Source organism: Varroa jacobsoni, unplaced genomic scaffold (assembly GCF_002532875.2).
Source record: "Varroa jacobsoni isolate VJ856 unplaced genomic scaffold, vjacob_1.0 scaffold_791, whole genome shotgun sequence".
In the NCBI taxonomy this organism is placed as follows: domain Eukaryota; kingdom Metazoa; phylum Arthropoda; class Arachnida; order Mesostigmata; family Varroidae; genus Varroa; species Varroa jacobsoni.
Window position 1 is genome coordinate 268,981 of NW_019213693.1, and position 23,416 is coordinate 292,396.

The 23,416-nt window shown below is 42.8% G+C and overlaps 2 protein-coding genes across 2 annotated transcripts in view; one reads left to right on the forward strand and one right to left on the reverse strand.

The window, feature by feature from the left end:
* HERC2 (E3 ubiquitin-protein ligase HERC2) overlaps positions 1-23,416 on the reverse strand; it is a 45,409-nt gene that overhangs the window by 8,373 nt on the left and 13,620 nt on the right. Inside the window, exons 12-25 of the mRNA XM_086969796.1 lie at positions 12,870-13,127; positions 11,767-12,124; positions 10,922-11,417; positions 10,143-10,638; positions 9,862-10,046; positions 7,937-9,072; positions 6,734-7,221; positions 5,809-6,369; positions 2,772-4,902; positions 2,314-2,545; positions 1,958-2,135; positions 1,341-1,775; positions 636-1,042; positions 126-399 (exon numbers count right to left, since the gene is read on the reverse strand). Of these exons, the coding sequence (XP_086825922.1) occupies positions 126-399; positions 636-1,042; positions 1,341-1,775; positions 1,958-2,135; positions 2,314-2,545; positions 2,772-4,902; positions 5,809-6,369; positions 6,734-7,221; positions 7,937-9,072; positions 9,862-10,046; positions 10,143-10,638; positions 10,922-11,417; positions 11,767-12,124; positions 12,870-13,127 (7,635 nt within the window). The remainder of the gene's footprint in view (positions 1-125; positions 400-635; positions 1,043-1,340; positions 1,776-1,957; positions 2,136-2,313; positions 2,546-2,771; positions 4,903-5,808; positions 6,370-6,733; positions 7,222-7,936; positions 9,073-9,861; positions 10,047-10,142; positions 10,639-10,921; positions 11,418-11,766; positions 12,125-12,869; positions 13,128-23,416) is intronic.
* LOC111263814 (mitochondrial glutamate carrier 1) overlaps positions 14,805-23,416 on the forward strand; it is a 15,019-nt gene continuing 6,407 nt past the window's right edge. Inside the window, exons 1-2 of the mRNA XM_086969795.1 lie at positions 14,805-15,963; positions 19,217-19,316. Coding sequence (XP_086825921.1) covers positions 15,878-15,963; positions 19,217-19,316 — 186 coding nt within the window. The 5' untranslated portion in view covers positions 14,805-15,877. The remainder of the gene's footprint in view (positions 15,964-19,216; positions 19,317-23,416) is intronic.

Genomic DNA, 23,416 nt, shown 5'->3' on the forward strand with positions numbered 1-23,416 from the left:
GGTCAATTGTGTTGTCTGTATTGCAGTCGTTGAAAAACAATTGAATGATATGATTTCGACAAGTTCGCAAGTAAAAAGAAGCGTAATTTGCATCCCTGCTGTTTATGACCTTAACAGAAAAAAACCTTTTCATCAGTAGGCGAAAAGGTGGCCGCAGCCAAAACGCTAGCAGCTGATACTCGGGAGGAAAGACTCGTCGAAGATGGCAATGGTGATAGCGTTGTTGATGGTGGTTCTTCGCTGGGCTCCCGCGAAAGAATACGCTCACTGCTTTCACACCGAGATAGCGACGGCTCGCGAGACAACCCTGTGGCCGCATTCGCCCCCATACAAGATGACTGGCACGCTTGTAACGTTGTAGCCTGCGTCTGAGGCGCTAAAGACGCCAATATAATTTCCCTGAAGGCATAAGTTGGTTATCATGGTGTGAGACGATAAAAATTATACGCAGTCGAAAGTGCTAGGCTTCACATTTTTCAGGGCAAGTTCAGCGTAGTTCTGTGTTCCAAGACGCGTTACACTTCTACGTGTAAACTTAGTAACCCTGCCAGATTAACCATCGATTGTAGTCGACTCCGCTGTTGAAATAAACAAATAGAAAAACTGTGATGAACCTCTCTTAATGCGACACACACCTTGCTGTTAGAATTTGCAGAGCATGGACCGCATGCAGAAGAGCGTCGATCTTCGCCTGGGGCGAGTCAAGTGATAGAAAAATTCTGCTGAGTGATGGTCGATCTATTTGAATCTGCATTCGCGCGGACCCTTGCTTGTGAACGGAAGCCTGGGAGAGATTTTCTCCGTGCTCGCCAATGCCATAACCTAAGCCAGCATCTTGCGTGCCGGCCTGATCTTTGATAAGCAGTGTCTCCCCAAGAGGATCTTTGACAATTGGAAACAGTATTGGATCATACAGTTTCTGTGGGGAATAGTCGGCGGAGAACCAAGCCACCGAGTGCGAGGAACCGCAAGCTACTTTGGTAACCCCCTCAATACCTTTGACCAAAGCTGGCTTTCGGTTTACAGTTGTGTTTCCATTCCCCTGTGAAACAGAGCCGTGCAAAAAAGCCTCATTGGTACATAAATCATAAGTATATAATAATTTTATGTAACGTAAATTACTCATATATACACACCTGTACATATCTCATTAAAGGGAACGTTTCAACAACATAGAAATAAATTTAGTTAGCATGCTATTATGCTATCGGTGTTTCACCTGATTGCTGCGTTCTGTTCTTAGTAGTACACACTGATTACCGACTGTTTGTGCTTGTATTCGGTTTCTTTCTAATTAGTAGTAATTCTGAAGTTTGGTGCAAACTAATCATTTTCCTTACCTGTTGTCCATGATCGTTATCACCCCAAGCGTATACTTCACCTCGATCCGTAACTGCGATACAATGTAGCGCTCCGACGGCTACCTGTACGACAACCTTGTCTACCAGTTCATCAACCAATTGAGGCCATCGCACATGCGAGTCAGACCCGTGTCCGAGTCGAAAATAATCGCCTTTACCCCACGTCCAAACGCGGCCATTCTTTGCTAGCGCCAGCGAAAACTGCGCTCCACACTCCACTTGTACAATGTGATGACCATTGAGAGTGTCGATATTATGCGGCAGCGCTGAACCGTTGCTACCTCCTCGGCCAAGTTTTCCAAAATCTCCATCTCCCCAAGAAAACACCCAACGACGTTCAGTCAGCGCGAGGGTCTGTGCGTCTCGACTTCCGCAGGCCACCTGCACGACGCGTTCGCCGGCCAGTGCGATCACCTAAATCATACGGTCAACCGTATGTATATGTATATATATATACTTGTTCAAAAGGTGCGTGGGGTCCTGAGCAGGGAGAAGAGGTCTAGGACTGTTTTATTATCGAGACCAAAGACGCCAGATTATAGTTTTGAATGACATAACTGCACCCATCGTCATTGTGCGGTACTGCACCGATGTACCTGTTTCGGTTTCATTTGCGTGACGTTATCGCCATGACCAAGACGTCCATATTCGCCACTGCCCCACGTATATAGTTCTCCACTGGACGTTACCGCTGCCGAGTGAGAGCTTCCGCAAGCGACGTCTCTGATTCGTTTGCATTTTAGTGCTTCGACTAGCTTAGGTCTGTCGTACGATCTGCGTGAGAAAACGATAGGGACAATTAACGTAAAAACTGATCCGAATGAGTATGAACGAATCATTACTAGCCTAGGAATGTAAACATTCAAATAGAACGTAATGTGACTTCAGGGGTCATTATAGGTATCTTTAAATGTATAAGAAAATGTAGAACAATAAAACGCTAGCAGCTGACATTTTGTCGCCGTGGCCTAGTTTTCCGTCGTCTCCTTCACCCCATGAGAAGATTCTTCCGTCCATGGTAAGCGCGAGCGAATGCCGTCCTCCAGAATGTACGGCCACCTTCTTGATAAAGTAGGCACTTAACTCGACAAGCGGTTTAGGTGTAGCCACGTTGTGGGAATGGCCAAGCCCCAGACGCCCATTAGTACCTTCACCGCAGGCGTACACTTTGCCGTCGTGAGATACTGAAATAGAGAAATGGACAAGATAATTTTTGTGCAACGTAATCGAATTACCGCAGACATAACATGTATCGTATTTGCAATGCGACCTGGCTACAGTACATATTTACATGCACTACGTAAACAGCTCGCAGAGACACTGTTGAGAAAGCACATGTGTATACGTATGCTTTAAGGAACTATTAATACTGAGCATTCTCGTAATTAGATGGAGTTATAGTCAACTCACCAATGAAGAGGCTCTTCGAACCACCTGCAATATCCACTGGTTTAAGGGCTGAAATGACTTCGCTGTATCTCGGCTCTTTGATCTTGCTTCCTTTGAGGCCACCGAGTTGATCTTTGTCATTCAGGCCCCACACGAAGACTTTGCACTCGATATTTTCTCGTACTCCTGTTGGGCCTGCTCGCCCACTGACTGATGTTCCATTTGTTGACGTCGTAATCCCTTTGCTTTCAATGTCAGACTCGTGAGCTAGGAACGGGTAATTCGCCGCATCGTTTGTTGACTGGATGTGACGTCCGATTATTATTAATCCAAGCACCTTGCAGTCGATTGCTACAATTCGACATTGTTTGATACGAATTTCGACAAAGCGGAAGTATTTGCTTTGATCCTCAAGAAGCGTTACCCTAGTATCTGTTGGCCCGATAAGCAGATCCTGAAGCGGCTTGAGATGTTGTAACGATTGGCCGGCTGACACCACGACAAACGATGGCATGTGAGACAAGTCAACTGGGTCTACGTCCATGGCCAGTTTTTCAATAGCCACATTTTCGTTCATCTCTAGACGAATCCAATGGGGGCATTGCTCCCCAGTACTCTGCCAAGCCTTCTGATTCGTTTCAAACAGGTGGTGCGCCGTCATTGTTCCTGAGGACACGGTAAAATTTTTTATGCATTCAGTCGGCTCGTAGAATAGCTCGCCTTCACGGCTTTGCGTTTTTTTCTTGCAACTAATACGGCTGCTAAGACGACGTGCACCACACGGACTAGTGCTGACTAGCTCGATTTCTCGCATTAACCCAATCCATGAATGCTGCTCGTGGAAGTACACGGTCACCCGTTGACCTTTAATGTCGACAAGAGTACCGACACTCGCGTGCGTTACTGATCCCCACTGATAGCGAGGGTTACTTATCGATGGCCTCACTCTGACTAGATCGCCGAGCTTGATTTTTCCGGGGACACTTTCAAGTATCTCAACATTGACGTAACGGACCCAGTAGCTATAATTTCCTCTCTTCTGCCAATTCACCTTGACATTAAGATCATGCAGGCCGTCAAAGTCTAAGCTAACCACATCTCCAACGTCGCCTTCCTGGATATTTTCAAAAGCCCGGCAGCACCGCACTGCCATGCCGACCTGAATGCAGTCTTTGACATATCGAGCATAGTCATGGTCACTAAAGAACTCAAAACGTCTCCGGTACATGTTCTCAGTATTCGCTATTCCAGTAAGGGTATCGGACATGTCTATCTCCGATAGACTGCTACTTGAAGAATGTTCTTCAAATGAGCTAGAATCGCATTCCTCAACTTGGTCTGAGTAGTTCTCGAATAATTGGTCCTGATGTTCAAGTAGCCACGACACAATACTCTCCGGACTAGGACTTGTCCCGGTAAGGCCTTGCATTAAGCAGGTTGCATTATCGTTTTGTTGAACTAAGAGAGCTTTAACCGCCTGCTCAATGTTCTTTTGAGAAAAGCCCATCTCGAGTAGTTGGGGCTGATTTATACTGGCCATCAAAGCTGAGTTTGGCCTGGAATGCGCACTTCGAGTTCGTACATTGCGACTGGTTGTGGGCTCCGGCGAAGTGCTTCTTTCAATTGGATTGACAGGCGCAAACATTTGGCCTACAAGGTGCTGAATCGTGGTTAGCACTGCTGTTTCAATTTCCTGTTTGGAGAAAACAGCCCGTAAAGGCGAAGGCCTAATGGCCACACTGAAAACCCTTTCCAGAATATCTTCGCATTTGAGAGCATTCCTTAACGTTGATTGGTCATATAAAAGACAGCTGACAGATCGCAGTAAGCTATACATATATTGTATCGGGATAACAGCTTCTGGTTGTGAACCTGAAGGAATATCTGTTAACGTGATAGCGGTTCGTAGTAGTAAGCACGTCCTTCGGTAATTTCCGAAGCTTTTACCGACGAAGCTTCGTAAATTGAAAGGAGGCGGCGGTAACACTCGAAGATTGGTTAGGAGGTGAGTACTACGTTCAAACCCTGCTGTTACTCCGATTTTTCCTTTAATTCCGATTTTGCAGACCGTACCCGTGCTCACTTCTTCCTCGTCCTCGTCTGAAAATTCGACATGCTCCACCAATGATCCCAAACGCAATCGGGAGTCCACCTAGAAGACAAAAGTACGTCTATCTCGTACTCGAAGTTAGGATGAAAAGAAACCGTAGATTCAGTTTAGCTATGCTGTCATAACATATATGCTTACGTACATCTTTTAGTAGTACAAATTATTAGTTGCTTTCTATTGGGTAAAGCCGTAGATCCTGTTCGTACACCTTTGATGACACCCAACTTCTTACTCATGAACATGCATCAAATGGCTTCTTATCTACTAATTTGCTCTCTTTTCCTGATATTTGCGTGAGCTTCGGAAACCATCACTTCAGAAAGCGGCGCTTGCGTTCATACGTTATGCCTTTAATCGCCTTTAAACAAGCCTTTCATCGAAGTTTAAAATTGTCATTATCGTTATTTTTAGGCAGATACCCTCGCTGGAGAACTTACTCTTTTTAACCTACGATTTCTCACAGTTCGCATAGACAATCATTCTGCGGATGCAATGTTCCCTGGAAATCGAGCGTATGGCAATACACACGAACCGAAACGGCAATAGTCGCGCTTATGAGGTACACGTTTTTATCGACTTCATCCAAAATCGCTGCAAATTGCCTTAAGTGCGATTGGTCATGGAGCTTGAGATATCAATTTTTTTCACACAGATGCACGTTTAACCCTGCGCTTGATAACCCCCGAAGAATTACCTCCGTGGCATAGCTCAGTGGCAGTCTGCGCCAACTTTTCCTTTATACAAATAGGAAAAATAGTGTATTCCAAAAAGCTCATCCCGGCTTTCCACCTTCTTTCAAAAAGAATGTGCGACCACAGCTCAGGTTTGAACAAATTCAATTCCAAAACATTGCGACAACATACTTGAAGAGCAAACCGTGTGCAATTACGCCGCCACTCTTAGAACTTCTTCTAGTAAATCAACTGATAAATGTAAAACTCAGCATACCTGTCCTAAGAGTCCGAATAAAGCCAGCTCAAGTTTGAAATCTTCTCCGAAAGCCATGTGATTAAATTGAGCCGAACACACGATCGCGGTCATGTTGTTAGTTAGGAAAGTTGATATCGTATCCATCCAGTCTGGCAGCACGCTAAGTTTGCGCAGCAAGGCAATACATTCTTCAGCAACACTCGAGCTGTGACTGGCCGTAAGACAAACGCGTATTTTAGGGAGAGATCCAGGGGCAGCTTTGAGCTGCAGTGTCGGGTCTCTCGCGCACGCCTCTGTCAAGCAGGTCCCAACGACTTGAAGTAGTTTCTTAACGAACCCGGTGCGCTCTTCGGCCGTACACTGCCAATGGGGCACTGCCACCTCTAGCAAACGTAATGCTTGTATTTGCGACGTAAGGCTTGTAGGCTGAAATTTGGCGACCACAGAAAGGATCAGCTTTATCCACATCGCTGTCGCGAGACTTGCGGAAAAGGCCCGATTCTCGAAGCAAGCACGCACATAGCTTAAGTTGCACCACTTGTAGCATTGCTCTTCGAACAACCAACGATTCTCGGTGATCTGTAAGATCCAGCAGAAAAATGCGATTCAGTTTTTGGAAGAAAAAAACAGTTCCTTTTCAAAGCCGTATAAAACAATCATTAAATAGCTTCAAACTTCTCTAAAATTAGCTCTTTTGGAAAAATTGGTACGCTAAGCGAAATGTTGTGAACATCTGCTAATGCCACTCACTTTACGAAATCCTTCTACAATTCGAATGACACAGGTACGATCGAAACTTCTACTGATCACTCTGTGTTTAGATAGAACAAGTTAATCCTTTTAGCCTCCTCGGGCAGAATCAGTATTTCGCTATTGAATTAGCTTAGGGCAGGTAGCATAAAGAGTATTTAGTCGGAATCATAGTTTTACAGTATACACTCACCTCTGAGATGTTTGTAAAGCCGCTTGCAATAATATTATACAGCAGCTTAGAAAGCGCCCTGATATTATGCGGAGCCAATCTCCCATGTCCATGAACGGGAAAAGCTGCGGCAGCCAATGGGAGAGCTCGCAGAAGGTTAACAGTTGATGTGTGCAGCATCGTGATGGGTCGTTGGGGTGGCTGATACGTATCTTCGTCGACCAGCGAATCGGGCTCAGACGAGGAAGGGCTGTCCGCCTGGGGACCAACCTGTCCCAGCAAAAATCTTTCCGGACCTTCGGCTAGCTTCAGGTCATACTTACCGTCCTTTCCCATGCGATACGAGTTTGTCGTCCCTGTAGCCCACTGAATACGGATCCATCCGTCATCGCCCAGTTCGCCAATAACGCGACCTTCGCCTGGGGGTATTCCATCTTGGTTGCCCCATTTCCAGTCAGGGCCTCGGCGTACCCGTGTGCCAATCTTCATCATGGCAATTAACTCCGGGCCTGCAAAAGGCAATGTAATGATAGGCCGTTTACTATTAACAAATAGTTATGCACATGCGTCGAGTATGTGTGAGTATTTCCGACTGGAAAACGTATTAGCTTCTTCCTTGTAACACTTAACTTCTTTTCTATTAAATGGAACTCTTTCGACTGAAGAAAGGCCAGTAAGTTGCTGGTATATCCACTCCTTGCTATCTAACGTAGAACGCTTCGATTACCTTCGTTTCATATTGCCTAGGATGGCCATTAGTCAGTTTCGCTACGTCAAGCAGAAGTCAACACCAATCGCGCTTTTTACAATAGCTTGCAATCGTATTGTTTTTCTCATTCCTTAAATCATCTCTCTGTTCTGCCACGTGTCGAACTATCTCTCTATTTCCCGCGCTTTGTACACGATTTTCCACATCTCTTTGATAATTCACACACAACGTTATAACTCGTAACGTCATCGTTTTCTATTTCACGTTAGCCCGCCGCCCGCTTTGGCTGTACTTTGGACTACCCAAAGACAACATCTCATCGAAAGCTTCTTGTCACTTTTTTCGTCTGCGGCCGAACTGTGTGGACACAGTGTACAGACCGGTATATCAGTTTACGTCCCCCGGTGTCGACTTCCTTGAACTATTAGTTATAAACATAAGCTAAATATAAAATAATATTTCTTACTTATACAATAATTTTAAAGGTCAACGTTAAAGGTAATAAGGTACTCTACCTGAGAGGAAGGGGGCGCCGATAGCTTTTGCCCTCTTTTTGACCGATTCTTCCATAACCGCTGACAACGACATGTTCTGGGTGACAAATGACACGTTAGGGTCCGGGCCAAGCAGACGAAGCAACGTCAGCAAATGCGCCGTGATATTTTTTGAAAGAAAGAGATCGAGGTGACGAGTCACCCCCTTGAGGAGATACGCTAAAAGACATATGAGAAGTCTACATCGGGTGAACACTGCAGGCGATGTTAGTGACCAGCCAGTTGCACTATCCAAAGAAACTAATTTGCTTGTAGCGGTTTGTCGATTTGATGGACCGTAGGCACCGTCCGCACCAATACATTCGACGAGTAGCTTGCGCAGTTCCTGAAGACACCAATCGAATAGGTTCGAACATGTTTTTCGAAGTTGTCGCCGTTGCTTGGGGTAGATAAGGGTCAGTTCTGGGCAATATTGTGTCATTGACGTCTGTGAGATCTTTAGCAAATCTTGCCAACCGCAATGAAGCGCATACTTGGTCGAAGTGAGATAGTCGTTTTTCGAAAATAGCTGTAACATTCTCTCAAGACCAGCTTGTTGTATAACTGCCACTGCATTCTGTTTAAAGTAAAGCTTTCGGAGCTGTTCGAGGTCTGTCAGCTGACCGTCGCTCTGAAGCACGAACTCTTGCACGCAGTGCATGAGGCTCCGCCAATCCAGCTCAGAAGGAGCACTTTCGAGTTCGGGACTTCGTTGAATGTTTCGTATTTTGTCAAAAGCCCAAACCCAACGAGACCTAAAAGAAGTGCATGGAGCCGCCAAAAAGGGTTCAGCCTCAAATGCTGGCCGTACCTCATACAGCAGAAAGCGGCTTCGTTCTGCAACAGGAAAACAGACCTCTTTGTATGATCCGCCAGTATCCTGGCGCGTTTTTATCAGCGACCATTTCAGCTGTTGGATGGTCTTGATAAACGTCTTCACAGCTTCGCTGAAGTCAAGAGGTACACTAACGCCCATGGCATTAATCGTTTCTCCCGTATGCTTAAGTAAAACGGCCATAAGTAGGCGCGATAACTCTTCAATTGGGTGGTTTAACGGAAGCTCTAAAGGAAGCGACAATCGTTCCTGTTTGGCGTACGTGATCCACAAACAAAGGAACCTAAAAGTAAGAAGTATTAGATATATTAGTTACAAATAGTAGCAATTTTTTCATACCTTCAGTACTTAATAAAACACGCTATCGTTGGTAGAAAGAACGTATCCTGGCCACGTATTGCAGTGGCCCAAGCACTACCTCTATATATAAAGGTAGTACCTGGCTAAATAATCGGGCGTTCAAATCAGGACAAGAGATTTAGCGGACCACTAGTTGTAACAGACTGCGTTTATCTACTGCTCTTAATATCAAAGAACAGTCAGTTCTTTTTAGAACAAAATAAACTCCTAAAAATGACCAACAGTGTGTCGTTTTTTTAAATTTAAGCCCGCGCTCAAATGAAAAACCTCTTTTTTTCCCTTACACTGGACGGTGTATATCTCTTCTAGTTTTCACGATGTTTTTGAAGAGTCCGAAGAACACTTTCATAAAGCAAAGCAGAAAATCCTCAGTAGATTTTAGGTTTAAAAGGCTTGAAAATTAGTTTTTAGTGGACCTACTTAGGTTTTAAACACTAAAATTAAAAACTGTTTTAGGGAGGAGAATATTCATTGCTTTAATCCTAAATTGAACCTAAGCTCGTGCTCAGATGGTGATGATCATGACTGCCAAGAGTGACACTCCCAATACAGGCAAAATAATGTGTTGAAATACGGTTTTTGTATACATATAGTCTCAACAGTAAAGCAAAGAAAAACTTCTCCGTTTAAACATACCATTCTGTATATATATATATATTCATAGATGTATTTTTTTCTTGGGTATGTGAGATAAGAAATAAAATATACAGACCTTTCAAGTGATGGTATGGTGCCTGAATCTGAGCTCGTTGCTAAGGCATTCAGAAAAAGATCGCTGTCAAGCTGGGCGCATGCTCTTGATTGTTTTTCATCAGTAGGAGATGTAGAATTACTGGATGCACAACTTCGTACCTCTCCCTGAAAATAACCACACTGAATCTTATTACTTCGCTCTATCTACATATATACAACAAATGGTAAAAATATTACTGTTGTTTGAAAAATTTTAATCTTCAACCAAAGAACCGTAACTTAGAATTTATCGTAACTTACCTTCTCCTCTTCAAATTTCAGTTTATATAGGCCACCAAGAAACAGAGGACTCTTCAACCAATATTGAACATTAGTCTTTTCCGCTTCCGCATCGACCGAAGCAGAATTTTTTGAATTCAGAGCAAGATAATAAGCTAATGCGTATTCAGTGTCCGCCAAAGGTGAACCAAATGAGTGAACATCGCATTCGAGAACGGGATCGTTCTCGGAGTCAAGAAGCGTGCCGATCGCCATGCTTTGGAGGAGTGCCCGAGCTTCTTGAGAATGCGGACGCGCTTCGAACGCTTTACTTGCATCCTCGCCATTTAAGGCATTGATAGCTGCTTCGCCACAGGGTGGCGACAAGGCGCTGAAGGCACCCACGTCATAGACTAAACCCCGGATCACGATCCACACTGAAGTGCCTTCACGTTTCACATTCTCCAAATCAGACTTCCGGATCAGCCGCTGTGGCTGACTATTCATAGTTTGCTCCATAGCTGATGCAGCGGCGACCCTGCAATTATTAAATGGAATCGTATCGAAATCGACGAAGTTTCTTTTCAACTTAATATCTTAATATTATTTTAAAGTATTTATTATTAGACACTAGAGGCGTCGATAGATTTGATCGTCACTCGAACGAAAGATAATGAAAAATTATAGCTGAAGTCATTAGGGATTTAACCTATTCTAGGGCATTCCGATTATTTAAAAGAATACTCATAGATCAAAGCACAATATGTATTACTTAGGTATCTGTAATCCACAGTGGAACAGTTGTGCGTGCATGTATCCACCTTTCTTTAGCGCTGCAGGTGAGGGAGTTGAGGCCTGTCCAGGACAAGTTCTCAGCGTCCTCTTTAGATGCAGCCGGTGATCTTCCGTTGACGGCATCGAGCTGATCGAGAAGCGGTTCGACGAGGGTTGCCAATTCGGCGGTTACACGATGTCGGTACCGCCCGGTTTCTAATACGAGACACGAGATCACAAACTCTGGAAGGAGTGTGCCTACAATCGAGTTCGTTGAAGCGACTATCTTGTGTAGGGTATAGACGTAACGAGACACGGTCGACCCATACATTTGGCATGCTTCGAGGATCTGCTCACAATGAGTCACAAGAAGTTTTGTGTACCGCACAAGCAAAGCCATCGTTGGATGTTCCCCAGAAGCTTCGTCGCTTGAGGCATTCGTTGATTCTGGCATGTTCATCAACTCGGCAAAGAGAATGCGTTGAAACTTGAGCAAAAACTTAATAGCCACTCCTTCGAACTGCCCGGTAGAATCACAAGAAACTATTAGAATACATACATTTATATTTGATATTCTGAAATAAAAATGCGTTGTTGTTGATCTTGTAACTTATCAAACTTGAGATTACATCTAACGCAGAAACAACATGCTCGAAACGCCATCCTACCTATTTCCTACAAAAACCAAGAGCGCGCACAAAGACCAATTCATAACCCTTGAAGCTATAAGGCATAAATCTTTGTAAGCTGAAAGTGTAATATTCCAAAAAAAATCCTATTGAGAAGTTCATTAGGGCGAGGCAGTTTATTCCCTTTCAGTATTGGGCCCACACTATTAGGCCAAATGTTCCCATATCAGCATGCGTTTGAGCCAAATAGGATTTCCTAAAACCTTGCGAGGAGGTACCCACCGCCGGGGCTTGCTGATCGACCTCCATTACGAATTGCTGTTGTTGTTCGTACAGATGTGAGGGGTCCATCTGTTGGAGCGTGCTTTGAGCAATGGATCGTAACAGTTGCCGTACGAGATAGAGAAGCGGTAACTGGGGCCGTTTATGCTGGGCTTCGGCTTGAGCGCTTTCTGTTAAATGTTCGCTGGCCACGCGGCAGTCCTGTTCTGTGAGTTCGTTCGCGCAGGCGACTTGTTCAAACTGGGCGCGGTACACGAATGATTCCAGGGCGCCATCGCACATCAAACTCTCTACAAGAAGACCTACGTGAAGATCAAGAGTATCACCGAAAAGTGAGTACTATAACGAAATAATAACACAGTAACGATGACCTAAATGACGAGGAAGACCAATCACAGTATGCTCTAAATTCAAGTCATTCTGTTCCTGTTTCAAATTAAATTACCAGTTCTGTTTACCTATGAGAAAGTTCGATCTTTGAGGTAGCAAAAGAGATAACGTTCGAGCGCGTTCGTCGGCCGAAGGTAGAAGGACACGCCAACAGAACGAGAGGCAATGTGCCGCTGCTAAACGGATACTCTCGTTGCAACACGTTATTGAGCTTGCTAAGGCCAGGATCCGTTGTTTCAAGGCCGAGAGGACCCTATTCAATTTAAATGTGCATCGTGCAAAAGGAAAAAAGACGTTAGGTAAAATTTGAGTACATCTTGTGGGTCAGCTAAAGAAGACATGTTTCTTAAAGGCTCGAAAAGCTACAATTTTCGTGTATTAGTTAAGTAGATAAGCCGCTGCGACTAGTACACGAACATTTATATAAACAGTGAACGACAGTTAGCTCTGTCTGTTAATTAGCTACATTACTCTACTCTAGAACTCAGTCAAGAGTGGGCGGTGACAGTAACGTAGTTGTATCTGTGATTGAAACACCGAAAAAAAAACCCGGAAAGCAGGACTTTTTGATATTATATTGAAGGAAAAAGGTTGTGGGCTCGCACATATGCGTGGTCAAACAAACGAAAAAGGCGGCAGTTACCTCATCATCTCTGACAATGACAGCAAGTTTCGGCTAGACAAGCGGACTTACGTACTTGCTATGTCCGGGTTCGAGTCCTTGCACATGTACTTTATGGATGTGCATAGTGTGCAATTGCAGTGTCACTAGGTGTAAGGCAGCGACACACATCGACTCTTTTTCCTGACCCAATGGAGCGTCCGCTTCTTCGGTGCCATTACATATCGCTAAAATTCGTTCAAGATGCTCAGCCGAAGCAAGTGATAAATCCAATACGAATGGAAGCATTTTTGGCTCACTCGGAGTGCTTGCCTCGCTCCACATAATCATCTGAAAAAAAACATTTTTACACGGTTCATCAGCTGAATTGACAAATTATTATAAAAGCAAGTCTTATTTATTGTAAATTAATTAAAAATTTTAGACATAGAAATTTTTGCACTGTTGTCGAATTTGTTAGTATTATCGAATTTAATATGGGCCAGGTAAATGCTTTGTAATCATAAAACCATATGAACGTGTATGTGAACCATAAGTGTATGTGATCGTATAAATAAACCTATCCCTCCTCGGTATTCAGGGAGCTTCATAACAGTGATTCAGTAAAATGGAAAAAAAGTCGCAGAAATTTTAAAAAGCTAAAGCATCATCTCCTATTGGTGATTTGTACGCAATTATTGATTACCCGTGTTATTATCATGAAATTTTTCGGTAGTTTTTTAAAAAATTAATCAATTGTTCCATGTCCTGAGACTTCAGAATAGCTAATTTTTACACTGCCTTTAGAAAAACAATGATATGTACGTATACGAGTTAGTGAAATATTCACATACGGACCTCGCCAACCACAAACTTGTCCTATATTGACAAGATCTCACCTTGTCAGTGTAGGATTTTATTATTTCAAATCAATGCAATGTCGGTCCTATGAATTCGTCATTTTGACAATTGCTGTGAATAAATCAATAACTCAAAGGTGCTATACTATTTCGAACTGGCGTTCGTAGACGCGTTCCTCACAAGTTGCGCGCAAACATTCTGGCTTTACAGCTTTATCTGTTTGGTATCTACTATCAACGATCTCTAGGGAATCTAATCTAACAGACGGTAGAATCTAGAATACGGTGATCGAGATTCCATAGCTATGGCGCTACATAATCGCTTATTCCATACTACGATTGATCGATAACGAGAAGAGAGATCGTCACCATTTTCATCGTAACGCAATAAGAGCATTTTTAAGGTAGCAATTCTCAAGTGAAATAGCAGCGGTTGATATCTGTGTTTGCCCTGCAAGTCAAACGCTTATGAGCTTGTATTTTGAAAGCGTTCGCGTATGTCCAGTCATGTTTGAAAACAGGGAAATTTAAGACCAACTATCATACATCAATAAAATTAGAACTATCTGTGACGAAAATGGTTCGCGGTTCTCTCCTCCCCGAAATGACAAAGCTCAGTAATTATCTTCCCTATGTATCTCGCTCCTTGTTTCCATCTTTAAAGTCAAACTATCTATTTATCTGTTCCGCACTGCCATCATAGTGATGTATTACTACTATTTATAAACAAAATGTTTATTATTAGTCGTTGATGGCGCGTAATGGTAGCCGAGAGTATTTAGATGCGAATGTTTCTAAATAGTTTTTATCACAAGCATTCAGGCCTTCCGATGACATAATGCTTATAATAATAGTCATGCCTATGTCACCTACTAATCAACAAAGAGAATGTTAATCATCGATGACGCTGATTCTATTGTCACATTACATGTAAAGCCCCTCGGCTACCGTCGTATTTATACAGCCGATTTCCCGTACAACATGCCGTTGTCACTTGTTCCCTTACCCCAAGTAACCTGATGATCTGTCTCTACGCCCGCCCACTATGCGTACCGGTACAACGATCATTTTTTGCCGACTGCACCTTTCCCCTTGCGAGTGTACTCCAGCCTGTTTTTAAACATAGTTGTAGCGCTAACTTTCGCATTTAGTTGCTCCGTTCGACCAATATTGTCACTAGCACACAACACGGCTAAGTATAAATGGGAGATCCTTCTTTCCCTTTCCAGGACCACCTCAGCCGACCGTCCTCCTTCTCTTCGACCCTCTCCACTCGCGCCCTCAGCCTTGCTGATTGTCTGCGCCTACCCACTGGCTAGTCGGGCAGACAATCAGAGAGAGATCCAAACACAGCTACGCATGCAGTCAGAGCAGACAGCGCGATATAGACCCGGTGTGTCTGCCTGATTTGCCGCGGTCGCGTCGTCGCTAGAAGTGGTACTAATAGCAGCCGTCGCCGCCGCCGCCGCCGCCGCCGCCGCAGCAACGTCACTTCTCGTCTGCAGTGCGGGATGTTAGTGGCAATGCTGACCGTCGTCGGGCCCACTCTGTTATCATCGAACTAAGCGTTCTGTGTACAGTGGCAAGAAACAGGACGGCTAGACAGGCAGGCTGAGAGGCAATTGGTCTGACATGATTACTCGCTGGCTCAACGATCATACAATTCGTCGTACAACACGGTGGTTTCCAATTAATCAGAGATCGTGATCAATATGGTTCCGATGTTAACTGACGAGTCAGGTCAAACGAAGAAGCGAGCCTGCACGATAGACACGAAGTACGAAACCACGTCTGCCATATAGCCAAAAGTGAATTACCACCGTACCCTAATAGTGGCTTAGTCGGTTCCATTTAAAAAGAACATCTTCAGGCAAACGGCACGTTCAGCTCGTGTGATCGTTGTTTCGGAAGATTCAACACTCCGTGTGTACACGCGCGAGCGTGTCTGTGTATATTTGAGTCTCCCGCAACTGTGTAGCTTATGTAATTTGCCAATGTTTCGCCCATATAAAAAAGGTGTCCGAGAGAAGTGTTGATTTTAGTGCGTTCTCCGCTGACTATAAATTACCTAAAAAAAAAAAACAAGCATTTGCACCGAGAGATCGGTAATCGTCAGTCGTGTAAATAAAGCACAAGATTAAATAAGTACACATTTATTAGATTTGAAGACAAATAATTAACAATTAAAACCTTTCCGTGAAATAGCAAGAAAGGAACAAAGAGACGACACATTTTAACGAGATGACCCCTTCAACGCCAGCTACGTCACGTGCTATTGCCTCTGCTGCCGTGGCTGCACCATCTGCATCTACGAAGGACAGATTCCCGTAAGTTGTCAATCAGACATTTTTGTTAGCCCCACAATTTAGCATCATTACATTTGTCACAAACGAAATGAAGGGCGGCACAAAAATCACGTCCTTGCCTATTCGACATAATATTATGCATTCTATACGATTTTCACATCTACCGCTACCATTTATAAGTACTAACCGGCAGCGGACCTTGTTTCCCTCTACAACTAATGAATAGGCTCTAGTAAAGACAACGTTGTCTTCCTAGAACACCACGACGACAACATAGCAAAGTAAATAAGGCCTGCTTCGTTCGACTCGAATAAAGCCTGTGTTCCGCATGAATACACCAAATATAAACAACCTGGCACCATTTTACCGCTGTTACGCGGTCGCATTCGGTAAAATCCACCTCTAAAACTTTGTCGGCTACACAAGATGCCTTAATTTTATATCTATCGACTTGTCTCTGTTCATAAATCTCGCGCCAAACTACAGACCGAGCTTAGGCAGAACTCAGTAGAACTGTCGACCCATCGACCTCATTCAATAGTCATTCATAGTGCAGTAAGTGTAGTAGAATCCAGTCAACGAAGGCAGGTACAAAAGCCTACTAAATCTCCTACAGAGCCGTCAGCAGGCGCTGTCCTAATAGGGAAATATCCTTTTTCGCAGTGCGGCACCGCTCCTCTTAGCTAGCCGCGTGCTAGTGCCACTACTATATTGCCCTACTAGGCCGGTATCGAGACTTCCTTAAAAGAAGTCGATTTGCTCGTCGCCTCGCATCGTGATCTCGGGCTGTTGGTGCAACTCTCGACAAAAACGAGGGCGGATCCTACCGCTTTAACGATGAAATGATATTACGTACCTTTGATGTTCTATATATATTTTACTAATGAGAATAACTAGACCAACCGATTGATAACTAATCATTGACTCTTACAGAACTTTGTGTTGAAATATATATCGACTGACATCTGCTAGCATTGAAATAAAGGCATCAGCTAAGATACTGTTAGTTTTAATGAAAATCTGGACAGTTTACAAGTATCACCCCTGTATGACTCGAGAATTTCTAGGGACCAAGTTAATAACAGTTTGCTTGTGAATTGCAAACGCGATTAGTACTTGGCGGCTGACGGCTTCATAGCTTCTCGCAATGAGAATGTTTATAGCAGTCGCACATACGGGAGCATCGTGACCTTTATTTCGCCCATCCACAACGACATATCTACTATGGGATGCATAGGAGCAAGCTACTAAAGGCTCTACACTGGGCCTTCATGAGAAATGCGATACAATATAGACCTTTGTTTACCCATTTATCCCTACGGCACTTTTGGTGCGCAGGTTGCGTCGGCGACAGGTCAGTTAAACTGCTTCGTGAAATTGTACAGGAATTTTTAGGGCATAGAGGCCATGATTAGAGAGGGAAGCAGTGCCCTTGTTGTGGACGGATATAGAAAGCAGTTTTACGAGTGTGGCTATGTGGGATCAGAGCTTACGTATCGTAGCGACGGCAGTCTCTTCAGGTTTATTGTAATGTCGAATTTATAAAAACAAACAAATTGTATTCCAATTTTTTTTGTAATTCTTACAAAGCGGCGCAATGTCTATCCAAAACCTGTTGTGCGAAACACACGTCTATCTTATCGGTATGACTCCGAAACAGTTCCATTGATCCCTCTAGATAAAACGGACTAGGGAAATCCAACGAAACAATAAGAAATGAAAAAGTTACGGGCATTTTCAATATTAAAAAAGAAATCGTCCATTGTAAGCAACTAAAACTAAGAACGCGCATATAAACAAGTTGTAAATAAAATGGCACACGTTGACGTGCGCCATTTTAAATTGACATTATTTAGACGTACACACTTTGCAAGTAGCTGCCATATGCCCTGTAGTTTCGAGGAATATATATAAAGCACTAACGTTAATGAGGAACGTGGTCAGCTTGTTAAGTTTGATGATACCATTAGATGGGTGAGCTCATCCCGAAAAAAATTCCGCTCTAAGGACCATTCTCTTGAAAGTAGTTTTTGCTTTTGGAGCTCTGGAGATTTCAGCAGAATTTGGTACATTATGAACGCTGCATTTTAAGTAAAATAGGCCATTATTATCGTTATTATCTTATCCTGCTATTCGGTTTCAACAGGTGAAAGGAATCACATGTTTTTATTTATTCTCTTCGAGGACTTCTATTTGGTATAAGTCAAACGACAAACAAGGAGGGCAAAGAATCAGTCATTTTTCGTTCTTTGTTCAATCCCCCCTTAGTCTCACTTAGACTATTTATATTTCCCATATTCTTAAATAGGCTCCCGTCAGAAAGTAGCATATACGACTGTGTTAAAGGACTTCCAGTTGACCTTTAGCGTATAATGAGTGTAATCGGTTGCATCACGTTTGACCGACGAGACCTTTAACATAGTTCACGTGGTACTACTAGAATTTGAGATCACATAATTACATGGTTAGAGTACAATTAATATGCCACGCAATGGGCTTTTTAGTCTATACGGAAGCCATATTAAATATATGTCATGGACTTCCTTCCTCAATAATGATAAATTTTCAAAAACATAATTCAAATTCTAGCATCTCTCGCGCATCAATAACAGCAGTATAGTTTGGCGGTTTTGTCGCATCGTTTATAATGCCCCCAACTGCTATAGTTGTTGCCCTTCAAGCTTCAATAAGCTAAATCATGAACTATTTTTTGACCGTCGCCAGATCAATTCGGTGTTTGACAGTTTCATAACGTAGCCTAAACAAGGAGACGATGGTAGCGTAAGACAGATGATACCATATCGCCTTGCGTGAGATTTCAAGGAAAGACACCTCTTTACGACTATCTTAAACTACGGCTTTGTTCCGACCACAAACACCGACCAACCAATTTCTACGTACTTATGAACAATAACACTGAATATCGGTTCATGACGGGAGGGACGTATCTATACAATAATAGGTAGACTGATTTGACCCAGTCCAGAATACTAATAATTATGGGGCTGCGAGTTATCTTGATTCATTTTGAAAGTACTTGACTCATTCTGCTGTAGAAGTATCCTGTTGCGACATATTAAACTATTCTGATTCCTGGTACTATGAATAAAGACTCACTACTGACTATCTTTTTTATAGCATGTCTGTGTGGTAAAAGCATAGGAAGCATCATCGTTAGTGGTCAACGGAGGTATTTTAGCGTTGTGCAAATGTTCCTTGTTCATTTATATGAGACGATCGAACTAAATCAATTCATATGATGATGCTGTTACAGATTGTTGCCAAAAATTGTCAACGGAGGTATCGCAGGAATTATCGGTGTTACCTGTGTGTTTCCCATTGACCTCGTGAAGACGCGTCTACAGAATCAACAGGTAGAACGAGTAGCGCTTCGTGTTCTCAATCGATGGGTTGAGTTAGTCACCACAGTAGAGCCTAACTGCAAAGCGAAGATGTCCTTCGCAGTTGTCCGCTTTTTTAAAGATATGCATTTATAAATCTTTTCGTATAATTATCTTCGCACTTTTATTTTACAATTTTTGATTATTGAATGATATAAGCCTACACAAACCTCTACCCCAAATTTTTGCGTTCAGCATCGCTGTTTTGAAAAAATTTAATTACGAAAGTTCCCGAAACAATGCAGGCTGCCTTGCAATTCTGTAAGTACAGTGTACAGTTTCGTAGCCGCCTGCACGGGTGGCATACTGATCTGGCCAGAGCCGCAAGCAAAACATTTTTAGTTAACGATATCAATTCAATATTTTTGGCTGCACCGAGTCCCGCCGCGAACAGGCTCCGAATTTGTGTGTTGGAAAAAACAAACGGCCACAATAAAAGAAAAACGATACGAAACTTATATACACATGAAGCTACCACAAAATTTGTCGGGTATAGATTGAATCTTGTTCTCTACCAAGCCTATTTTATAATTTTTTAACAGGTTATTATTGCTATTTTAATTCGTCTGCATAGCCATTAGCCTATCGCGTTGTGAATAAGAGGTTATACATGATCCTTCCGTATCGCACCGATAAGCGTAGTCGACGGCACGACCTCGCTTTAGCGCTATACTGGCCGAATATATAGAGTCTACTTTGGAGACTGACCATTCTGTCTCTCTTCCACGCAAGTCACTAAATAAAAACTGAATAAGACCTGATCTGCCACAAATGTCGGGTCGGAATGGATGGAACTTATTCCGCATCTTTTTGTGAGCAGTTTGTTCTCTAGCAGCAAAATCATACCTTCTGCTATAGGACCTTCGGGGATGTGGCATAGCGTGGAGAAATGTGCTAAAGTGAATTCCCTTTTGCACCATTTGCAAAAACAGATATTTATGTCGAACAGAACTTAACCGGAGATAGATCAGCGATTTGTCACAGTTGATTTCGCTAACCGAATATTCCTTCACAACTGGGTACGCGAAAGACATATGAAAGATGGCCTTTAGAGATTATACAAGATCAGATTAGACCTAAACTCGGGTTTTGCGTGCGAGTCGTTATAGGAGATGACACGCAGATACTGTGTAAAACTTGCGCAGCCTTTTACAACTGAAACGAATTGGCTTGTTACTTCTTCCGAACTCAATAACCGCCTTATGTTTGACGCCTGTTTCAATAAGCAACGTAAGGCTGCATTGAATTCTCATAGCTATAGGCATAGTTCGAACACACAGGTTATCTACATGAGCCACTAGGGACGAGGACTCTACGGAGTCTATGAGCTTCATTGATGCTTTATGGGCGTTTTTCAAGTTAAAATGTTCAACATATGACCTTATAGAATTAGCGAACGATATTTTATGTTGTAAGCCCAAAGACGAGTGGATTACGTATGGAGTAATTCTGAACGTGCGACAAGAGAAGAGAAAGAAATATTCCCGAACTTACTCAAGTTTAAGCGCTTTTTTGTCAGCAATTTTACAGCAGCAGTTATGATCGGTATTGTCCCAAGAAGCCTAGGCAAAGACCTACATTTACAAGTTGAATTCTTAGAAAACAAACGCATGTCGATATTGCTTTGACAAGGAATGTTTTCAATTTCGATTCATTAATCAGTTAAGTGCTACGCTAAGTTCTTGCAAAGTTAACTAATTACTCGTATTTGAGATCATACTCTGCATGGGCATCGCATCATATGTTGCTTATTTAATACATTACTCAGCATTCGAAATAAAAATTAGCGACATCCCATATCTCTCAGGCGCAAGCTATTAACCCAGCCACCATTGACTTTTCGACCCCACGATATATGACCGCGCATATACCGCTACTTTACTAATCATCAGTAGTTGGTCGTATATCTGACTGGAGACACGAAGCAGGACGGAGTGTGCTCCATTACTCCTCTGTTGGCTGCTTTGCCCTTACCTCGTCGTTATCGCAATGACACATTATAATACAGTAAGATGATCTAACCTCTAGCGCTGACTAACATGCAGTGATGATCCTTTTATCGTTGTCGTCGTTCGGCCTCGTTGTACTCTCCACCTTCTGATCGCTTACGCGGACCATACATCTAATAATAAAGAGTATTCCGGTCAGGTTTTGTAGTACACTCGTTGGAAACGTAGAACGTCGGGCATATGAAGGGCGCAGGGAGATCAAGCTCGGAACAGACAAAAAACAGGGACTGATCTCCATATTGATGAAGAAATTCAATTTGTGTGACGGCTTAAATGACGGTTGCCATTGTAAAAATGGCGGATTGAATTGGGATAAAGGTTATTAAAGCGACTCGTAAACACCTAAAGTACTATTGTTCTTTTTTTAGCAACACGCGACAAGTTTTATAGCTACTAATGAACACCAGACAGGAAGCGATAGGGCGGAAGCCGATAATAAACATGGAAGTGTTTACTGCCCTGCAACTGGACAGATGAGGGAAATTATCACTAGAAGTATAATGTGAATTTAATTTGAGCTTATCAACCTAACTGCTGGGTGTGTCTGAGGCGTCTCGGCCTTGATAATGGTAATAATGATAATGTCATACCCTAAGATGATACGTTATAGCGGTTCTAATTCTAAAGTAAAACAAGAGTTCGTCAAATGCGGTTACGGGGCAGCGGTGAACCCTCCCAGCCCCTCCTCAACTTTAATACATTATAATAATATTATTTTTTTTATGTTGTTAGGACGATAATAGTCTCCATAAAAGCGGGTGTAGTTGATTGTAATACTTAAAAGAAGATGTCATGTGTCGATCATGACTGGTAAGAAAGTGCATAATGTGTTGATTTTCCAATGTTAAGACATACAGTCCACTTTGGGTAAGAAAAAGTAAATTTTATTAACTTGACTCACGTGCGCTATCTACCTTGGAGTAATTCATTTTTTCGGCACAATTCAAGCGTAGCGCTTTATAAATTTTCTCATATTATTTAGATATAGTTGCACAGAGTTCAATTGCAAAAAAGGACGAACGCCTTAATAAGTTTATAATAATAAAACGTTTTCGTCTTGAATGTACGAACCTAATGTTCTTTGCGGTATATCCCGCTGGCTCAAAGGGTACTACTGTACCACTTGTTCTCACAGACGCCAATTAAATCTAGCCACCTTAGCGTTTCTACAAGTATTCGAAGTCGCTTACTTGGGACAATTGCAATTATTAATTGCGTTATTTTTAGTTGAGTAGTTAACGCCGTATCCATGTTTTTGTGAAATGCTTATAGAAACCCTACAGTATGAGGGCAAAGCTATCTTAAAAGCGGCGACTATTTACATTTTTCGATTAGCAAGTTATTTGAAGAAGAAAAGCCCTTTATTTATGCTCATGATCATAAAATATGAATTCATCATATTCTTAATAAAAATAATTTTGCAAGTGTGTACCGTGATAAGACGTTACTTACGTAATCTATGATCCTAGTGTACACATTGTATACGCATCAACTGACTTACAGGATCTGGCTCAAAAAAGACACAAAGATAGACGAAGATCAAAGATCCATGCCTCTTAAACTCAAAGATCTAAGCCGGTTCCCACAAAGTACGTGACCGCTGTTTGTGTATGGATATTTCTGTCGTATCTATATATATATGTGTGGTCGTGTTGAGTATGCGACTCAACACTCTGATCCCAGTCCCCGTCAACGTTCAGTCTACGGTGCCGTTAATTTATCCGTGGGTCGCGCTCAGATTTATTCCGAATCGACTCGATTATTAGACGGGTATTGCGCGTCCAAGTGATGGTTCTACATTCGCCGTTGATATGAATTAGGCTACTCAGCTGTGATTACTACGGCGACGTGTATGTGACACAGAGTGTGTGTGTGTGTGTGTGTCTCTGTTTGTGTGTGTGTGTGAGTGTGTGTGTCTGTGTGTGTGTATGTGTGTGAGTGTGTGTGTCTGTGGGTGTGTCTCTGTGTGTGTGTGTGTGTCAGTGTGTGTGTCTGTGGGTGTGTCTCTGTGTGTGTGTGTGTGTCTGTGTGTGTGTGTGTCTCTGTGTGTGTGTGTGTGCGTGA